The 17,690-nt window shown below is 43.5% G+C and overlaps 1 protein-coding gene across 1 annotated transcript in view; it reads left to right on the top strand.

Annotated features, from left to right (window-relative positions):
• RAD23B (RAD23 homolog B, nucleotide excision repair protein) overlaps positions 3,057 to 17,690 on the top strand; it is a 43,399-nt gene continuing 28,765 nt past the window's right edge. Inside the window, exon 1 of the mRNA XM_018052557.1 lies at positions 3,057 to 3,537. Within this exon, the coding sequence (XP_017908046.1) occupies positions 3,472 to 3,537 (66 nt within the window). The 5' untranslated portion in view covers positions 3,057 to 3,471. The remainder of the gene's footprint in view (positions 3,538 to 17,690) is intronic.

Genomic DNA, 17,690 nt, shown 5'->3' on the forward strand with positions numbered 1-17,690 from the left:
CCTCCTAAGGCCCACTTGACTTCACATTCCAGGATGTTTGGCTCTAGGTGAGTGATCACACCATCACGATTATTCGGATCATGAAGATCTTTTTTGTACAGTTCTTTTGTGTATTCTTGCCACCTCTTCTTAATATTTTCTGCTTCTGTTAGGTCCATAGCATTTCTGTCCTTTCTTGAGCCCATTTTTGCATGAAATGTTCAAGGTCAGGTAAATTTGCAAGGTCAGGTAACGAGTCTGAATTTTATTCTCAAGTATAATTAGGTATTAAGAATAGACGTGACAGGATTTGTATCTGAAAAAGACCACTCTGATTGCTGAGGAGGTTGAAAAAGAGTAGAAGTCGAGAGACCACTTTGGAGGCAGCTGAAAGATGTTGAAAAGACCCTGATGCTGGGAAAGGTTGAGAGCAGGAGGAGAAGAGGACAGCAGAGGATGAGACGGTTGGATGGCATGAGTTAGAGCAAGCTCCAGAGGTGAGGACAAAGGCTCACGCTGCAGCCATCACAAAGAGGTCACTTTTGAAAGAAATGGATAGAGATAGAAAAATGGGAGGGCTGACTTGGGGATATAACTTGGAGAAAAAAGTTGATAGGACGTGATCATGGATTAGATGTGGTGACTGGTGCGGGGAAGAAGATAGGGAAGAGACTTATCAGGCACAATGACTAGTCTTTTGGTTTAAGCATGTGGGTAGATGGCGGTGCCATGAACTATGATCGGGGGAAACTGGGAGAACAGGATTCAGGGGGAAGAGAGGCCCAGAAGGGGTCAATGGTTCTGTTTGGCCATGTTAAGTCTCAGAGGCTAATTATATTTCAAGTCAAGATATTGTGTTGGGACTTCCCTGGTGGTCCAGTGGTTAAGAAACTGCCTTGCAAATGAGGGGGCAAGTTCCATCTCTGATCTGGGAAACTTATATCCCACATGCTACACGGCAACTAAGCCCGTGCACTGCAACCAAAGATCCCATGTGCCGCAGCTAAGAACCAGCACAGCTAAATACACAAATTTTTTTAAAAAGACACTGTGCAGGCAATCAGCTAACGATAGCAAAGGGGCAAAGTCCAGGAGAGAGGTATTTCAAAACAAGAGATAAGATGAGATCACCCTCTGACTAACAATAGATATAGGGAAAGACAGAGGGTGGAGGGTTAGATGCTGAATTACAATACAGGGAGATGTGTGGTCTGAACAGGACAACAGGTTAGTGGAGAGGGAGGTTGGTTACGCAAAGTTCCATGGAAGAATTAGACCTGAGCTCCTAGAATCCACAGAAAACCAAGCAGTGACATTTTATCAGTGAGGATGCTGGTACAGTGGGGGTAATTTGCAATTAGTCATACAGCTAGTGACCTAACTGTAACTTTGCATTTGAATTACTTTTAAGTTAAATGTGCAGCCGAACCCAAGGCTCCTGCATTGTCGGCGGATTCTTTACCAGCTGAGCCAGAAGGGAAGCCCAAGAATAATGGAGTGGGTAGCCTATCCCTTCTCCAGGGGATCTTCCCGACCCAGGAATCGAACCTTGGTCTCCTGCACTGCAGGCTGATTCTTTACCCCCTGAGCTATCAGGGAAGCCCCTAAATGTGCAGCAAGGTACCTAATTAAGAGATGAATGCCACGCACCTAGGAGCATGGACTTTGGAGTCATTCTGCTTGGATTCAGATTCTGGACCTGCAGGAGGGTGACTCCAGGTACCTTACTCATCATCTCTTTACTTCAGTTTTCTTATCTGAAATGGGCATACTACAAATAGCTATCTACTTATGGGCTGCTAACTCTGTGCGTTCCTGGTACAAAGATTTTACATACATTATTCAACACTCCCCTCCAATAATCAATGAAGTTGAGTGCTATTATTATTCCCATTTTACTGATGAGAAACCGAGCGCACATTCATGGATTCCAAAAATATTTACTGTGCCTGCATTACACGCCAGGCATGTTTCTTCGTGCTAGGGGTGCATCACCCAACACAAAATCTTCGTCTCTGTGCAGCTTGCCTGTGATTTACTGAAGAGAGAAAGATGATAAACCCAATAAATATGTATTAATGGGACGACAGAGGATGAGATGGTTGGATCGCATCACCGACCCGATAGACTTGAGTTTGAGTAGGCTCCGGGAGTTGGTGACGGACAGGGAAGCCTGGCGTGCTGCAGTCCATGGGGTCGCAGAGAGTCGGACACGACTGAGCGACTGAACTGAAGTGCTATAGAAAACACAGCAGGGTAACGGAACTAGGGAAGTTGCTGTTTTAAGTCGGGTATCCAGAGTCGATCTCCCTGAGAAGGCGACTCCGAGCAAAGATTGGAAGGAATTGAGAAGTCGAGCCACCCAGGTATAGAGGAAAAGTGGACTCGAAGCGGAAACAGCAAGGGTGAAGGTAGACTCTCAGGTTGAGAGCATTTGCTGAACATCCACCACCAACGTCTAGTGCAAGCCGAGAGAATAAGATGTAAGAGGTAGGGGCTGTGTACCCAGCTCTAGGAACTTTGACTTTTACTCATGAGATGAGGTGCCATTGGACAGATCTGCCTGGGGAAGTGATATAATTTGATCTCATATTTAGGCGCAAGGTCCACTAACGTGGTCTAGCGCTGAAGTCAGTGTTCTCAGGGTAAATGAATCCCAGCACAAGGATTCAGCCACACAGCAAGCGCCCTGCAAGCGCTGGCCCACTACGCTGGTTGCCCGCAACCCTTTCACTTAAACCTCGCCCCGACCTACCGCCCTCTAGCTCCCCAGTTCCAAGGCTCGCCAGCCACTCTGTCCTGTCTCCACGTAGCGCTTCCCCGGGTACGGATTGCGCAACTCAGGCAACCGGGCGGAGTCTGCACGTAGGCGGAGCGACAGCGGGCGGGAGAAGGCCCCAGAAACAGACGCGACGAGGAAGCCCGGAGCGCCCCCACGAGACACCCACTGACTGCGCCTGCGCACGCGCCATCCAGGCGGCCGACATTCCAGAGCGGCAATCCGCCCCGCCCCAATTCCGGGGCGGAGTTCTTGCCTGCGCCTGCGCACAGCCTCGCCGCACCCTACGCCTGCGCGCTCCGCCGTCCCGGCCCCATCCCCCCCAGGTTTTTAGGGTGGTGGGGGGAGGGCGCGTCTCGGCGAGTCACGATGATGGCGGCCACCAGCCTGTGGTGAGCTAGCGGATTCTCTGCTGCTCTCGCAGAGCCCCTCGCGCTTCCTACAGACCCAGTGGCTGGTAACCGGGCGCGTGAGGAAGCACGGCGGCCCGAGCTCGCGAGGAAGGTCGCAGTCGCGGAGGCAGCGGCGCGGCCGGGAGCCAGGGCTGGGGGAGAGGCCGCTCTGCAGGGCGAATGTGACAAGCCCCCACCCCCACCGCCTTCCTCCCGAGTGCGCGAGGAGCGCGGGCGACCCCGGGGCCCCGCCAGGCCACAGACCCCGCCCAGCGGCCAGCACCCGGAGCAGGCCCGGCAGCCGAGCTGCGCGACGGCACCATGCTGGTCACCCTGAAGACCCTCCAGCAGCAGACCTTCAAGATCGACATCGACCCCGACGAGACGGTGAGTGCGGCGGGGCGCGCTGGGCCCGGCACGGAGCGGGGGCGGTCCGCGCGAGGGGCCGGGAGGGCCTGGGCTGGGGGTGGCGCGGCGGGACCGCGTGCCGGGCCCCGACCTCAGCTTCGAGCGCAGCCTGAGCGGGTAGAGCCGCGGTGCACCCGAGAGGGCATGGCGAGCGGGGGGTCTAGGGACCCGGGCGCTTATGAGGCCTGCGGGTTCCAGGCGCGGGTAGGGCCAGGGACCCGGCAGCGTGCGGCCCACTGGACCTTCAGGGTGGGCTGTGGGCTTTGTGGCAGGAGTGCGGGGAAGCAGTGGTCGGACACCGAAGCCCGGGTGGCATATGGCGTGAAGCACGCGTTAGCGGGGCACCGGAGGCCTCGGCCTGGGCGCTCTCGGTGGAGGGGCCAGAGGGGGAGGGGAGGTCAGGGTGGCCTGGGCGGTCGAGCTGCTCTCCGGGGTGTGGGTGCACAGGTTAGGGAGGGAGAGGTAGGCGTCGCCACTATCCCTGCGTGGACCTGGTTAGGCGCTGAGGTCTTGGAGGTGGTAACTGGAGATAATGAGCCTTAAATAAAAGGGTATCAGGTTCCGTCAGCCGCAGAGTGTGAGTGCGAGGGGTGGTGAAAATGCCTTTTTGCCCTCTTCCCCGCAGAATTGGTGACCATTTTATTTGCATAAATCTTGAATCGTTTCGCAGCAGTTCTCCCGCCACCCAGCCCACACCCATACGTAGATTGCACTTTGAGGCCTTTTTGGTGGTGAAGGTTGTTGCATTAGAGCCCTTCCAATAAATCCAGGCGCAAACTTAACTCCAGATTACCAAGTTCCCTGTGTTAGAAGCCTTGAAATTGTAGGATCGGAAGTCTGCACCCAACCCCCAAACAATAGCCTTTCAGAGGAGAAATAAAGAAAATAAAAACTCAATCTCTTCTGTAAACTCTTGAACGACTCTAACTTCACCTGTTAAATTCTCATGTCATCCTCTGTATTTGTGACTGCAAAAAGCCACTGTGTTGAAATCAGTACAACTTTACGCCAAGATCTAAAAATTGCCATTCAGTGTAAACTTACTTCTTGTGTTCTGGAAGTTTGAGTCTGTACACCTTTGAGGTTGTCACAGTGCTGTATTTACAGCAGCAACTTTCTGCCCGTCTGTATTTTTCAAAATAATTGATTCAGTTTTGGTGGATGTCGGGAATCTTCAGTTCAGTCGCTTAGTCGTTTCCTACTCTTTGCGACCCTGTGGACCGCAGCGTGCCAGGCCTCCCTGTCCGGAGCATACTTATTTAAACTCATGTCCGTTGAGTCGGTGATGCCATCCAACCAGCTCATCCTCTGTTGTCCCCTTCTCCTCCTGCCTTCAATCTTTCCCAGCATCAGGGTCTTTTCCATTGAGTCATTTCTTCACTTCAGGTGGCCAAGTATTGGCGTTTGAGCTTCAGCATCAGTCCATCCACTGATATTCAGCACTCATTTCCTTTAGGATGGACTGGTTGGATCTCCTTGCAGTCCAAGGGACTCTAAAGAATCTTCTCCAACACCACACTTCAAAAGCATCAATTCTTCTGGGCTCAGCTTTCTTTATAGTCCAACTCTCACATCCATACAGGACTACTTGGTGTTGGTTAATTAAATAAACCTGAGCTCCCATTTTTGGCTCTAACTTAATTTGCTATGTACCTGTTTTACAAAGATGTGAAGATTAAATAGTATTTAATTGGTGGTCAGTAAATGGAATCCATTACTAATCAATGGGTACCTTTGAGTGAGGAAGTTTTCTACATCTTGAATTTTCGTTTTAAAAATGTAGTTCCCAAGCTTTTTGAAATTGTGGCACAAAATGGTTTTAGTTCAAGGCACTTAATTGTATGTGTAAATATGCTACATGATAAATTCTTAAAAGGTGCGAGAGATACCAAGCTTCAATGAGAAATTCACTGCCCTCAAAATTGACAACACCTGTGGATTGCTATTACTGAATATTACTGCTTATTTTGTACTTATAAGTTAAAGGATGGAAGTGAAAATGCAGCTGTGTAATGTTTTCAGCCAAAATTTTCCATAAAATAGCTATTGACTTTAGTTTTTTGTAATGTTGGTGCTGCAGGAACTTAACCAACTGGTATTCACAATTGGTTCCAGAATTATTGAAACCTAAAAGTTTGGGGTTTGTGTGTGTGTGTGTTTTATATTTCTGGGTTTATTGAAGATATGCAGTGACTTTCTACAGCTCCACTGAAATATTTATGTTCTACTAGATTTGTGTGGCTCTTTAGGCATTTTACGCATTCATTATCTTAGAGCCAATATTGTGTTTGTATAGATAATTAGCTATGTTACTATTTGTGTTTGTATAGATAATTAGCTATGTTGCTATTTTCCAGTTTATTTATATGAATTATATACTTCTGGAGGTAGATTTTCAGAAAGCTTAGTTACAGAGTTGCTTCTTCAGTTTTTTGTTGCTGTTTGTCCAAGTATAATTGTGCTGCTGTTTATATAAATGTAAAACCTAACATTGTTAGTCTGGGACAAGAAATGAAAACATTTAATCAGGATATTCTGGAACATTTACTTTAAAATGACTTGTGGGTTTTTACTTTAATGGACTTAAATTTCAGAAATGGGGAAAACATTAGAGCTATTTTAATTGCATCTTTATAGTGATTTTTAAATTAACGTTTATTTTTAATACTGTATTTGAGAGCATTCCAGTGAGAAAAGAAGCAATGAAAATTATATAATTATCGGCAGACTGTAAGTATCCTGTTTGTGAAAACTAGATAGCCAAGGATATTAGGAAAATAAATCTAAAATAAAGGGGAAAAAATGGGATTTTAGTGAGACTTTTAGGGAGATTCACATAAAATGAACAGATTTTGGTCTCTGAAACCTCTATGTTGGCCACTCAGAGGTTTGATTTTTTTACCTAGAAGTAACTAAGGAACCTTAAATTACTTAAGTAACTTGAAATGGCTGGTGTAGAAACTCTTGTGAGCTTGAGAGGAGTAGGAGCAAAAATGAGTGAAAGAGGACCAAGAGATAAGAAGAATCATGGGAGTGATTCATTTGCTCAACAAGTAAATGTTCAGTAAGCTTTGACTGGCAGAACCAGAGGAATGCAGGGACACAGGAGACATGGTCTGGGGCTTTTGGGGAGACGTAATTACATAGTCTTAGCTCAGTCGGTGGCTATAGCGTAGGAGACGGACACAGTAGAAAAAGCAGGAGGATCTGTTTTTAAGATGTTCATATTTGCTTTAGTTTTTGAATGTTGAAAGTCCTCCCCTGCCTTTTTTTTCTTAAACCAGGGAAACTTTCTTAACATTGCCATTTTGTACCATTTACTTGACCGTTACCTTGCACTGCGTTTAGTGTTAACCATTACAAAAGTCTTTATTGTTATTACAATAATAATTCATCCCCTCTTATAAAATAACTGGGGGAAAAACAACAGTAAGTTGGAGGTGAGACATTAAATGCACAAGCTGAAATACTACATAAGTCACAACAAAGCAAAGTGTATACGTTGGAAGTTTTTGATAAGACAGTTGCTAAAGTACAGTAGTTTTAATTAGTATAGACAGTGTATTTGATGTTCTGTACAGTAATCTGCAAAGACTTATCTCACTTTGTGATACATTTGTGCTGCAAAATACTGCTTGAGTACTAGTTTTGTATATAGGATTTACTAGCTATCATTTTTTAGCACATTGTTCCCATCATGACTGATTGTATTATAATAGAGTTGTGCTGGAGTTGGTGCCTTATTATGAAAGTTTCCTAGATTATTAAAACCTTTAAGTAGTTAACGTATTAAAATGCTATATCACAGAGGTGAAACTAAGGTATTTTGGTAAAACAATACTGGAAGTACCTGGGGAACCTGGCAGGCTTGAATCGGACCTTTGCTGTCTCTGTGCTTAGCACACAGGAAGCATTTAAGGGAGCTTTCCCGGTGGCTTAGTGGTGGAGAATCCATCTGCCAGTGAAGCTGATGTGGATTCGATCCCTGGGTCGGGAAGATCCCCTGGAGAAGGAAATGGCAACCCCTTTCAGTATCCTTGCCTGGGGAAATCCCATGGACAGAGGAGCCTACAGTCCATTGAGTTGCAAAGAGTCAGGTATGACTTAGAGACTAAACAACAGCAACAAGAATTTGGTAAAGATCTTTTGAATGAACTAAATACATTTTTTGATGAATTGCCAAGTCAGTGATCCCTCAATCTTTGCATGTTAATTTGTTTAATATTGGTTGAATACTAACTAAAAATGTCAGGTCCTGCTGTCATGGTGCGTACGTTATAGTGGGATAAATCAGTTGAAAAACAAGTTTTCAAAACCAGATAATGGTAAGAGTTATGTAGAGAATTGAAATAGGGTGAGGTAATGTGATAGTGCATGACTAGGTGGCTACTTTTAAATTGACTGGTCACAGAAGCCCTTTCTAAATAAGGTGACATTTAAACTGAGATCTGAATAATAAGCGCTCAGAGATGGGGAGAGTGTTTTCTTTAGGGAAAGACTTTCAGGGGTGTGCTTTGGGAATTAAAAAAGGCCTGTTTTGTAGGTGAGGGAATCAAAAAGTAGGTGGGAATCAAAAAAGGCCTGTTTTGTTGTTCTAGTAGGTGAGGGGAAAGAGAGGTGAGGGATTAGAGTTAGGCAAGAGGCCAGGGCCTGTAGGGCTTTGTAATAAGCTGGAGATTTTCATTGTAAAATAGGAAGCCTTTGGGGGCTTTTAAGCAGAGCAGAAAAAATATTTCTTTTATGATTTGGAAAGGTTGCTTTGCTGTCTGGAGAACAGATAGTACGAAGAGCAGTGAGGCTTGCACAAAGTTTCAGGAGTTGAAGTTTTGACCAGGGAAGTAAGAGTAGAGATTGGAGTTGAAGGGATTTGTGATATGGTTGGAAGGGTAGAGCTGATGATGGGTTGTAGTGAGGGAAGCTGAGAAATCAAAGATTAAGTATAGGTTTTAGTTGTATAACTTGTGTGAACACCATGTTCTTTGCTGACACATAGAGGGTTGGGAGAGGAGCAGGTTTAGGGATTGGGGTGGGAACTCAAAGACTTACATTTAAGACGCCTACTAAACTTTCAAGTGGAAATGGCAAGATTTGCTATGAATTTCAACTCCAGAGGGAAATTTGCCTGGGGTTAGAGACATGACACGGAGAAGGCAATGGCAACCCACTCCAGTACTGTTGCCTGGAAAATCCCGTGGACGGAGGAGCCTGGTAGGCTGCAGTCCATGGGGTCGCTAAGAGTCGGACACGACTGAGCAACTTCACTTTCCCTTTTCACTTTCATGCATTGGAGAAGGAAATGGCAACCCACTCCAGTGTTCTTGCCTGGAGAATCCCAGGGACGGGGGAGCCTGGTGGGCTGCCGTCTGTGGGCTCGCACAGAGTCAGATGTGACTGAAGCGACTTAGCAACAGCAGCAGAGACGTGACAAGCCACATGTATGTTTGACCTCAGTCCATGGGAATGGATGAGATCATCTTGCCTCAACCTTTTTCAGTGCCCGTTCTTGATGAAATTGAGCCCAAGTGCCTAAATTATCCCTTATATGCTACTAGAATTGAGGAACTTTGGTGAGAATGGAAAGGAATGGGGCTTAGGGCTGAAACCTGGGGTATTGTATATACCATGTGAAGACTGAGTAGTGAAAAGTTCAGGCAGTCAAGGAGCAGCTTTTGAAGAAGGAAGAATCCAAGAGAAGAGAAAAGTTTCAAAGACAAGGAGAGGGTCAAGTGTATCTGCTACTTGCAAAAAAGTAAGATGAAAACAAGGAACATGACTTCTGGTTTTGGCAACTTGGAGGTCATAAGTGACTACCGGGTGAGTAGTCTGCTTGAAGTGGTGGGGCCAGAAGTTAGGTTTCAGTGAATTGAGGAATGCATGGGAGACATGTGAAAACAATCACAGTAATTCTGAGTGTCATAGCTTGTGGTGGGCATTGTTTAAAAAAAAAACCAAACCAGAATTGTGAAAAATATGTAATGATGTGTGTTTTAAAAAGAAAATTTGGAGACCAGCATGATTAGTAACTTGCCTGGGGTCACAGTCAATGGCCTTGGTAGTTTCACTGTCTTCGAATGATAGTCTTGCCCACAGTCTGATCTCCATTCATTAATTGCACATCTAGTGAGCTTTCCTTCTACTTAACTCATTTATTCAGACCCAGGAGTGGTAACTAGCTCTTATCACAGCAAGTAACTGGAGCTCTTCCTCTTGTCCACAGTTATCTGTTTTTGGTACCTCACTTTAACTTTCCTCTGTTTCCAGTTCTTATGAGACTTACAGTCCATTTGATCCATACTGCTTTTCTCTGGCTCTCCCCTCTGGGCTTCCACTTTTGCCCAGCTAAAATAGAGCCAGTGGTTTTAATGACTCCCTTGCAAGGGTCAGGTGTAGCATGTCTCTTGAGCCAGGCTGCCTAGCTTTCAATCCTGGCCATAGCACTTGCCATGTGATGTGATCTTTGGCAAGTTACCCAGTTTTGTGCCTGTTTCCTCATCAGTAAAGTTGAGAGTACAGCCACAGAAATACTGACGTCTCAGGATTGTTTGAAGCTTGTGTGGGTCTGAGATAATACACGGTATGCTTGGTGACAGTGCTTAACAGCACGGCCCCACTCTCACTCCGTTGTTCTTGTTTGAAAAACCCCAGATATGATTAAGTCTGTGCTCGTGCTTGCCCCGTGCTACTGGAAACTGGACACGTGGGCTCCTTGTCTCAAATTCCTGAACAATAATTATCGTCAAGCCCTTCGTACTGGCAGTCGCACATTTTACTAGTCAATTCATTTTTCTGGTGTCATAGGCACATTTCATGTCATCTCCACTCTTTATTTTCAGTTGATGACCCTAGATCTGAGATTTTATTGAGAACACAGAAACTGTCAGGACAGAACTTACTCAAGATCCTAGCAGAGTTCTCTACCCGACAGCCTCTCTTTATTGTGGAGATAGCTTTGTTTTGTGGATAGTGCTACCTAAGGCCAGTTCCTTCACTTTCCCACAACATCCTAAACTCTCATTTATAAAGGACATCACTCCATCAGTTCTCCTTTTCTTCATCATTGATTTTTCCATTTCTAGAGCTTTCTAAACCATGTCCTTGTTTTAATAAAACCCTCCCTTGTCTCCACATTTGTCTGCTGTCCCGTTTCCCCCTCTTCCTTACAGCAGAACCCAAGAGTAGCTCTTGAATCTGTTTGCCCTTTTTTTCTTTTTAACATCTTGCTCTTTCAAATACATCATACCGTTCCTAAGATAGAGGAGAGCTTTTTACCACTTTGTAGTTGCCTTGTATTTTTGAGTGTGGTATAGTACTTATATCTGTTTTCTCATGGGTAAAATGGGAGTAATAGTAATTTACCTGCCTTCCTCATAGAGTTGGTGTGAAAAATCAGATGAGATCATGGATCTGAAAATTTGGGTAAATTGTGAAATCAGAAATCTATGCAATTTTTTAAAAAACAAATCCTGTCTTTATCAGTTTTCCATTCACTGTGATCAGTGTTTTTTTCCACTGTCCTTTTTGAACATGGTTTGTGTGAGATATCTTTATTTTCTCAGCTTGATGTAGTAAGCAACTTCAGTGTTGAGAGCAGTATTCTGCCATTTTAGGCTTGGAAATTGAGATTATTTGATAGACAGTATATAAAATTTCTGTTGCTTTTGGAAAGAAATGTGATAAATTTAAACTTGGTATAGAACAGTGAATCCTGCTGAAGGACACCACATGTCTGTTCCCTGTAAGTTTGGATAAATGCATTCCTTGTATTTGGCTCTCTGACAGCTAATTTTATAGTGGAATGAACTTTATAAACCCTTTAACGTTATGTATACCTATTCCAGCAGAGGAAGTAGACCAGCTACAAATGACTAGTATGTGTGACTAGGTCCTCGATGCTTGAGCAGGTGGATAGCAGTTGTTGTTTCTCCCTCTGTCCTGCCCTCTGCATGTCCGGTTGTATTAGGTGGGTGGCTTTTTCTGTAGTGTATTAGATCCGTTCTCTGCCTGTATAGAAACTTTAAAATTTACAGGTAACTTGGGAGTTTCTGCTTTACTGTCTTCAAAGTCTGTGTCTGTTTTGATCTTGATGAGACCATACTGTTAGGAATGTATTCATAATATTGTAGAATAGATTAAACTGGCATAAATAGAGAGACTTTTTTTTTATTTACAAAAAAAAAAAGAAAGAAATTAGTAGCTGCTGTTGGTTACCAGGGGCTTCCCTGATGGCTCAGACAGTAAAAAGTCTGCCTGCAATGCTGGAGACTCAGACTGGGAAGATTTCCCTGGAGAAGGGAATGGCTGCCCACTCCAGTATTCTTGCCTGGAGAATTCCATGGACAGAGGAGCCTGGAGGGCTGCAATTCAAGAACTCCCGGTTATAGAGTTGAACACAACTGAGCGACTAACACTTTGAGTACTTTGGCTTTAGGAGCTTAATCATCATAGTTGGGGGAAAATCATCATTCTGTTGGGGGAGAAAGGATTATAATTTAGAATTATACTTAAAATAGTGACTTCTAGATCGTAACCCTAATTTGAGAATGAGGGTTACTGCCTTTGTTTACTGTTATCCGCACATTGTTAATACTGTAATCTGAATTATTTTTTCAGTTAAAAAAAAAAAAGATTGTGCCACATTTTTTCATTCCTTTGGTCCAGGGGGAAGATTTTTCCTGTTGCATTAATGGCAGCTGACATCTTCATAATCAGTTCTGTGCTTAGAATTACCTGAAACCTGCTCTGTGGGAAAGATCCAGGAAATACTCTTTGGTGCCTGCACTAGTTTCTCAAATGAAAGGATACTGCCCAAGGAACCAAAAAGGAAAAAGTTTTGCCCATAGTGTAAATGTATGAAATCCTTTTGTAAACATATTTTGCTTTAGGTCTCTGTTTCCTTTTGCTAATGGGGGCTTCCCTGGTGGCTCAGATGGTTAAGAATCTGCCTGCAATGTGGGAGACCCAGGTTCAATCTCTGGATTGGGAAGATACCCTGGAGAAGGGAATGGCGACTCATTCCAATACTCTTTTCGGAAAATTCATGGACAGAGGAGCTTGACAGGCTACAGTTCATGGGGTTGCAAAGAGTCAGACTCGACTGAGTGACTAACACATACATAATGGTTAATGGCTAAAACTTATTTGCTGTTACTAATTTTTTAATTTGCTAAGCTATGTAGTGTTCAAACTACTATCCAGAATTTTCTGCTTTAGTGAGATCTCATAAATTGCAGTGTATTCTTGTGTAATATTAGTAATGGTTGGACGAGGGTACCACAAGGTGTTTTTTCTTTTAAACTATTTAAATTTCCCCTCATTACTAAAAACAATCGAGACTTGTATGGTAAGTAAAGTGTATAAAGTAAGAGCAAAAGGCTTTAGGTCCCTGGTCTAAGTAACCACTGTTGAATTCTGTATATGCTGCTTGTCTTCCCCCCCGCCCCCCTAGAAAAATGTGTGCATATAATACATAAAAACAACACCGTGTATTTAAAAATCCATTGCTTTTGTCCTTAAAGATAATTGTAAATATTTCTTCCAGTCATTTTAATGTACGTGCGTTCTGTGAATTTCTTTATATAGTCAGTGTTCTTACTATATTGTATAACTATACAGCTGTATGCATGAGCGATAATGTGTTTTACCATTTCATCATTGATGGATATTTAGGGTTGTTTGCAGTATTATAATAAGTAGTGTGCTACACATATTTTGTTCATGTATCTTTGAAGTATTTATGTGAACATCCCTTTAGTATTGATTCTTAGACGTGAAATTTTTGGGTCAAAGGATGGCAGATTGCCTCAAAAATGCCTGCATCAGTGTTCACAAATCTCAGCAGTATTTGTTGTTTTCAAATACTAAGTCTGTCTGAATAACCAGCCAGGATTCAAATAGAGAACTAACACAGAGTAAATGAGTTAAATGTTGTGAGGCTCTTTGTACACTGCCTGACACATGGTAAGTATTAGCACCCATGAACTAAGTGATGTGTAGGAAGACTGACTTGCAAAACATCATAGTACTATGGAGATAAGATTTAAAAGACATTACTTTTATATCTGAAACATACAACTTAAATTCGTGGAAATAACTACGTTTAATGGTGGTTGGCCTGAACTAAGATAGTGTCATGGGATACAATATAGTCTTCACATTGGAAAGTAGTTAGATGATAAGTTGGAACTACTGGATTTAATGTAAGGAATATTGGAGAAGTGAGAGACAACTACCTCAGAACAGAATGGGATGAAAAGGATAACTGATCTGCTTTTGCGTTGGCTTTTTTCAATAAACTATTACGATTGTCTCCCTTTTGGGTAAAAAAAGCGATGTTAGCTATATTTAGTAGAAGGTGTTGAGTATGTTTTTCTTTCAAAATGTACAACTTCATAAAAGAGAAGTATGTGGCTAAGAAAAAAAAATAGATTTCTTGAGTCTTAACCATATTCTGTCTCTAATCAGTGATAAACTACCATCCTTTATCTAGGGGGAAATAAGCAGCAAAATGAAAGTATAGTTCCATATCCCTGCTTCAACCAGGAGAAACTTGTTTACTCTGATCGTAGTGCTTAGTATTAGGCCCATCCTTTTGAGACAACTTATTGGAAGCATTGACACGGGGCTCAGCACAGTTCAGTTCAGTCGTTCAGTCATGTTTTACTCTTTATGACCCCATGGACTGCAGCATGCCAGGCTTTCCTGTCCTTCACTAACTCCCAGAGCTTGCTCAGATTCATGTCCATCGAGTCGGTGATGCCATCCAACCATCTCATCCTCTGTCGTCCCTTTCTCCTGTCTTCAGTCTTTCCCAGCATCAGGGTCTTTCCCAGTGAGTCAGTTCTTTGCATCAGGTGGCCAAAGTATTGGAGCTTCAATTTCAGCATCATTCCTTCCAATGAATATTCAGGACTGCCTTCTTTTAGGATGGACTGGTTTGCTCTCTTTGCAGTCCAGGGGACTCTCAAGAGTCTTTTTCCAACACCACAGTTCAAAAGCATCAATTCTTCGGCACTCAGCTTTCTTTATGGTCCAACTTTCACATTCATATGTGACTGTTGGAAAAACCATAGCTTTGACTAGATGGACCTTTGCTGGCAAAGTAATGTCTCTGCTTTTTAATATTCTGTCTAGGTTGATCATAGCGTTTCTTTCAAGAAGCAAGTGTCTATTAATTTCATGGCTGTAGTCACCATCTGCAGTGATTTTGGAGCCCAAGACAATACAGTCTCTCACTGTTCCCATTGTCTCCACATCTATTTGCCATGAAGTGATGGAACTGGATGCCATGATCTTAATTTTTTGAATGTTGACTTTCGGGGGCAGGAGGAGAAGGGGACGACCTAGGATGAGATGGCTGGATGGCATCACGGACTCGATGGACATGAGTCTGAGTGAATTCCAGGAGATGGTGATGGACAGGGAGGCCTGGCGTGCTGCAATTCATGGGGTCGCAAAGAGTCGGACACGACTGAGCGACTGAACTGATCTGAACTGCACGGAAGCCAGCTTTTTCGCTCTTCCTCTTTCACTTTCATCAAGAGGCTGTTTATTTCCTCTTCACTTTCTGCCATAAGAGTGGTATAGCCTGCGTATCTGAGGTTATTGATATTTCTCCTGACAATCTTGATTCCAGCTTGTACTTCATCCAACCCAACATTTTGTAAAACGTACTCTGCATATCAGTTAAATAAGCAGAGTGACAATATACAGCCTTGCCGTACTTCTTTTCCTGTTTGGAACCAGTCTGTTGTTGCCTGTCCAGTTCTAACTGTTGCTGCTTGACCTGTGTACAGATTTCTCAGGAGGCAGGTCAGGTGGTCTGGTATTCCCATCTCTTGAAGAATTTTCCACATTTTGTTGTGATCCACACAGTCAAAGGCTTTAGTGTAGTCAGTGAAGCAGAAGTAGATGTTTTTCTGGAATTCTTTTGCTTTTTCTATGATCTGATATATGTTGGCAATTTGATCTCTGGTTCCTCTGCCTTTTCTAAATCCAGCTTGAATATCTGGAAGTTCATGGTTCATGGACTGTTGAAGCCTGGCTTGGAGAATTTTGAGCATAACTTTGCTAGCGTGTGAGATGAGTGCAGTTGTGCAGTAGTTTGAGCATTCTTTGGCATTGCCTTTCTTTGGGATTGGAATGAAAACTGACCTTTTCCAGTCCTGTGGCCACTGCTGAGTTTTCCACATTTGCTGACATATTGAGTGCAGCACTTTCACAATATCATCTTTTAGGATTTGAAATAGCTCAACTGGAATTCCATCACCTCCACTTTGTTCATAATAATGAACTTTGTTCATAATGATGCTTCCTAAGGCCCACATGACTTTGCATTCCAGGGTATCTGGCTCTAGGTCAGTGATCACACCATCGTGATTATCTGGGTCACTATGATTTTTTTGTATAGTTCTTCTGTGTATTCTTGGCACCTCTTATTAGTATCTTCTGCTTCTGTTAGGTCCATACCATTTCTGTCCTTTATTGAGCCCATCTTTGCATGAAATGTTCCCTTGGTATCTCTAATTTTCTTGAAGAGTTCTCAAGTCTCTCCCATTCTGTTCTCTATTTCTTTTCATTGACCACTGCAGAAGGTTTTCTTATCTCTCCTTGCTGTTCTTTAGAACTCTGCATTCAGATGGATATATCTTTCCTTTTCTCTTTTGTCTTTCGCTTTTCTTCTTCTCTCAGCTATTTGTAAGCTCTCCTTAGACATTTTGCTTTTTGAATTTCTTTTACTTGGGGATGGTTTTAATCACAGTCTCCTATACAATGTTGCGAACCTCCCTCCGTCCACAGTTCTTCAGGCACCCTGTCTATCACATCTAATCCCTTGAATCTGTCACTTCAACTGTATAATCGTAAGAAAATTAATTTAGGTTATACCTGAACGGTCTAGTGGTTTTCCCTACTTTCTTCAATCTAAGTCTGAATTTTGCAATAAGGAGTTCATGATCTGAGGCACAGTCGGCTCCTGATCTTGTTTTTGCTGACTGTATAGAGCTTTTCCATCTTCAGTTGCAAGGAATATAATCCATCTGGTTTCGACATTGACCATCTGGTGATGTCCATGTGTAGAGTCATCTCTTGTGTTGTTGGAAGAGGGTGTTTTCTATGACCACTGTGTTGTCTGGGCAAAACTCTGTTAGCCTTTGCCCTGCTTCATTTTGTGCCCCAGTGCCAAACTTGCTGTTACTCTGGGTATCTCTTGACTTCCTACTTCGCATTCCAGTCCCCTGTGATGAAAAGGACACCTTTTTTTGGTGTTAGTTCTGGAAGGTCTTGTAGGTCTTCATAGAACCGTTCCACTTCTGCTTCTTCAGCATTAGGGGTTGGGTCGTAGACTTGGATTACTGTGATACTGAATAGTTTGCCTTGGAAATGAACAAAGATCACTCTGTCATTTTTGAGGTTGCACTCAAGTACTGCATTTTGGACTCTTGTTGACTGTGTTAAAGGAGTTGTAACTACATTGGCTGCTGGACATAACCTTTCCCGGAGAAGCCACGTGCAAGAGTTGCTACCTTTTCCTACTTCACAACAACTGAAAAGAAGGCTTTTCTGAAGTATAAGCTGTTTCAAAATGGTGCTCAGCTTGATTGGGTTAGAGAAGACTTAAAGTAGTCTAGAAACCATCCTTCAGCAAATAACATTCTGGTTCAAATGCCTATGGGATATCCGGTGAAGGTTTCTAGTAGAGTTGGATATGTAAAACTGAAGGTCAAGGGAGAACTGGGCTAGAGATACAGGTGACATCCAGTTGGTTCTTAAAACTAGAAGTAGATGAGATAGATTATCCTGGAAGAGTGTGTAAAAGAAAATTCAGTCAAAAGCATGGCCTTGAGTAACCCTTAAAGGTCTGGGCCAGGAGGGGGTTTCAGAAGGGAGGGAGCAGAGGTAGGAGGAGACCTGGAGCAGTTCAGTGTTACGGAATCCAAAGTAAGACAGTGTGAAAGGGAGAAGTGGGTCAGTGCTGTCAGCCGTGACAGAGAGGTCAAGAAATACTATGGAGAAGGATTAAGACGCGTCGGGGGCTGATGCTGCTAAATTCAGGGGTACTGGGGAGGCCACCTTACTGTCATTGTAGGAGTAGCGCTGCTGCAGAAAATACACAGCAAAGTGAGACCAAAGTCCAT

Source organism: Capra hircus, chromosome 8, assembly GCF_001704415.2.
Source record: "Capra hircus breed San Clemente chromosome 8, ASM170441v1, whole genome shotgun sequence".
Taxonomy (NCBI): Eukaryota; Metazoa; Chordata; class Mammalia; order Artiodactyla; family Bovidae; genus Capra; species Capra hircus.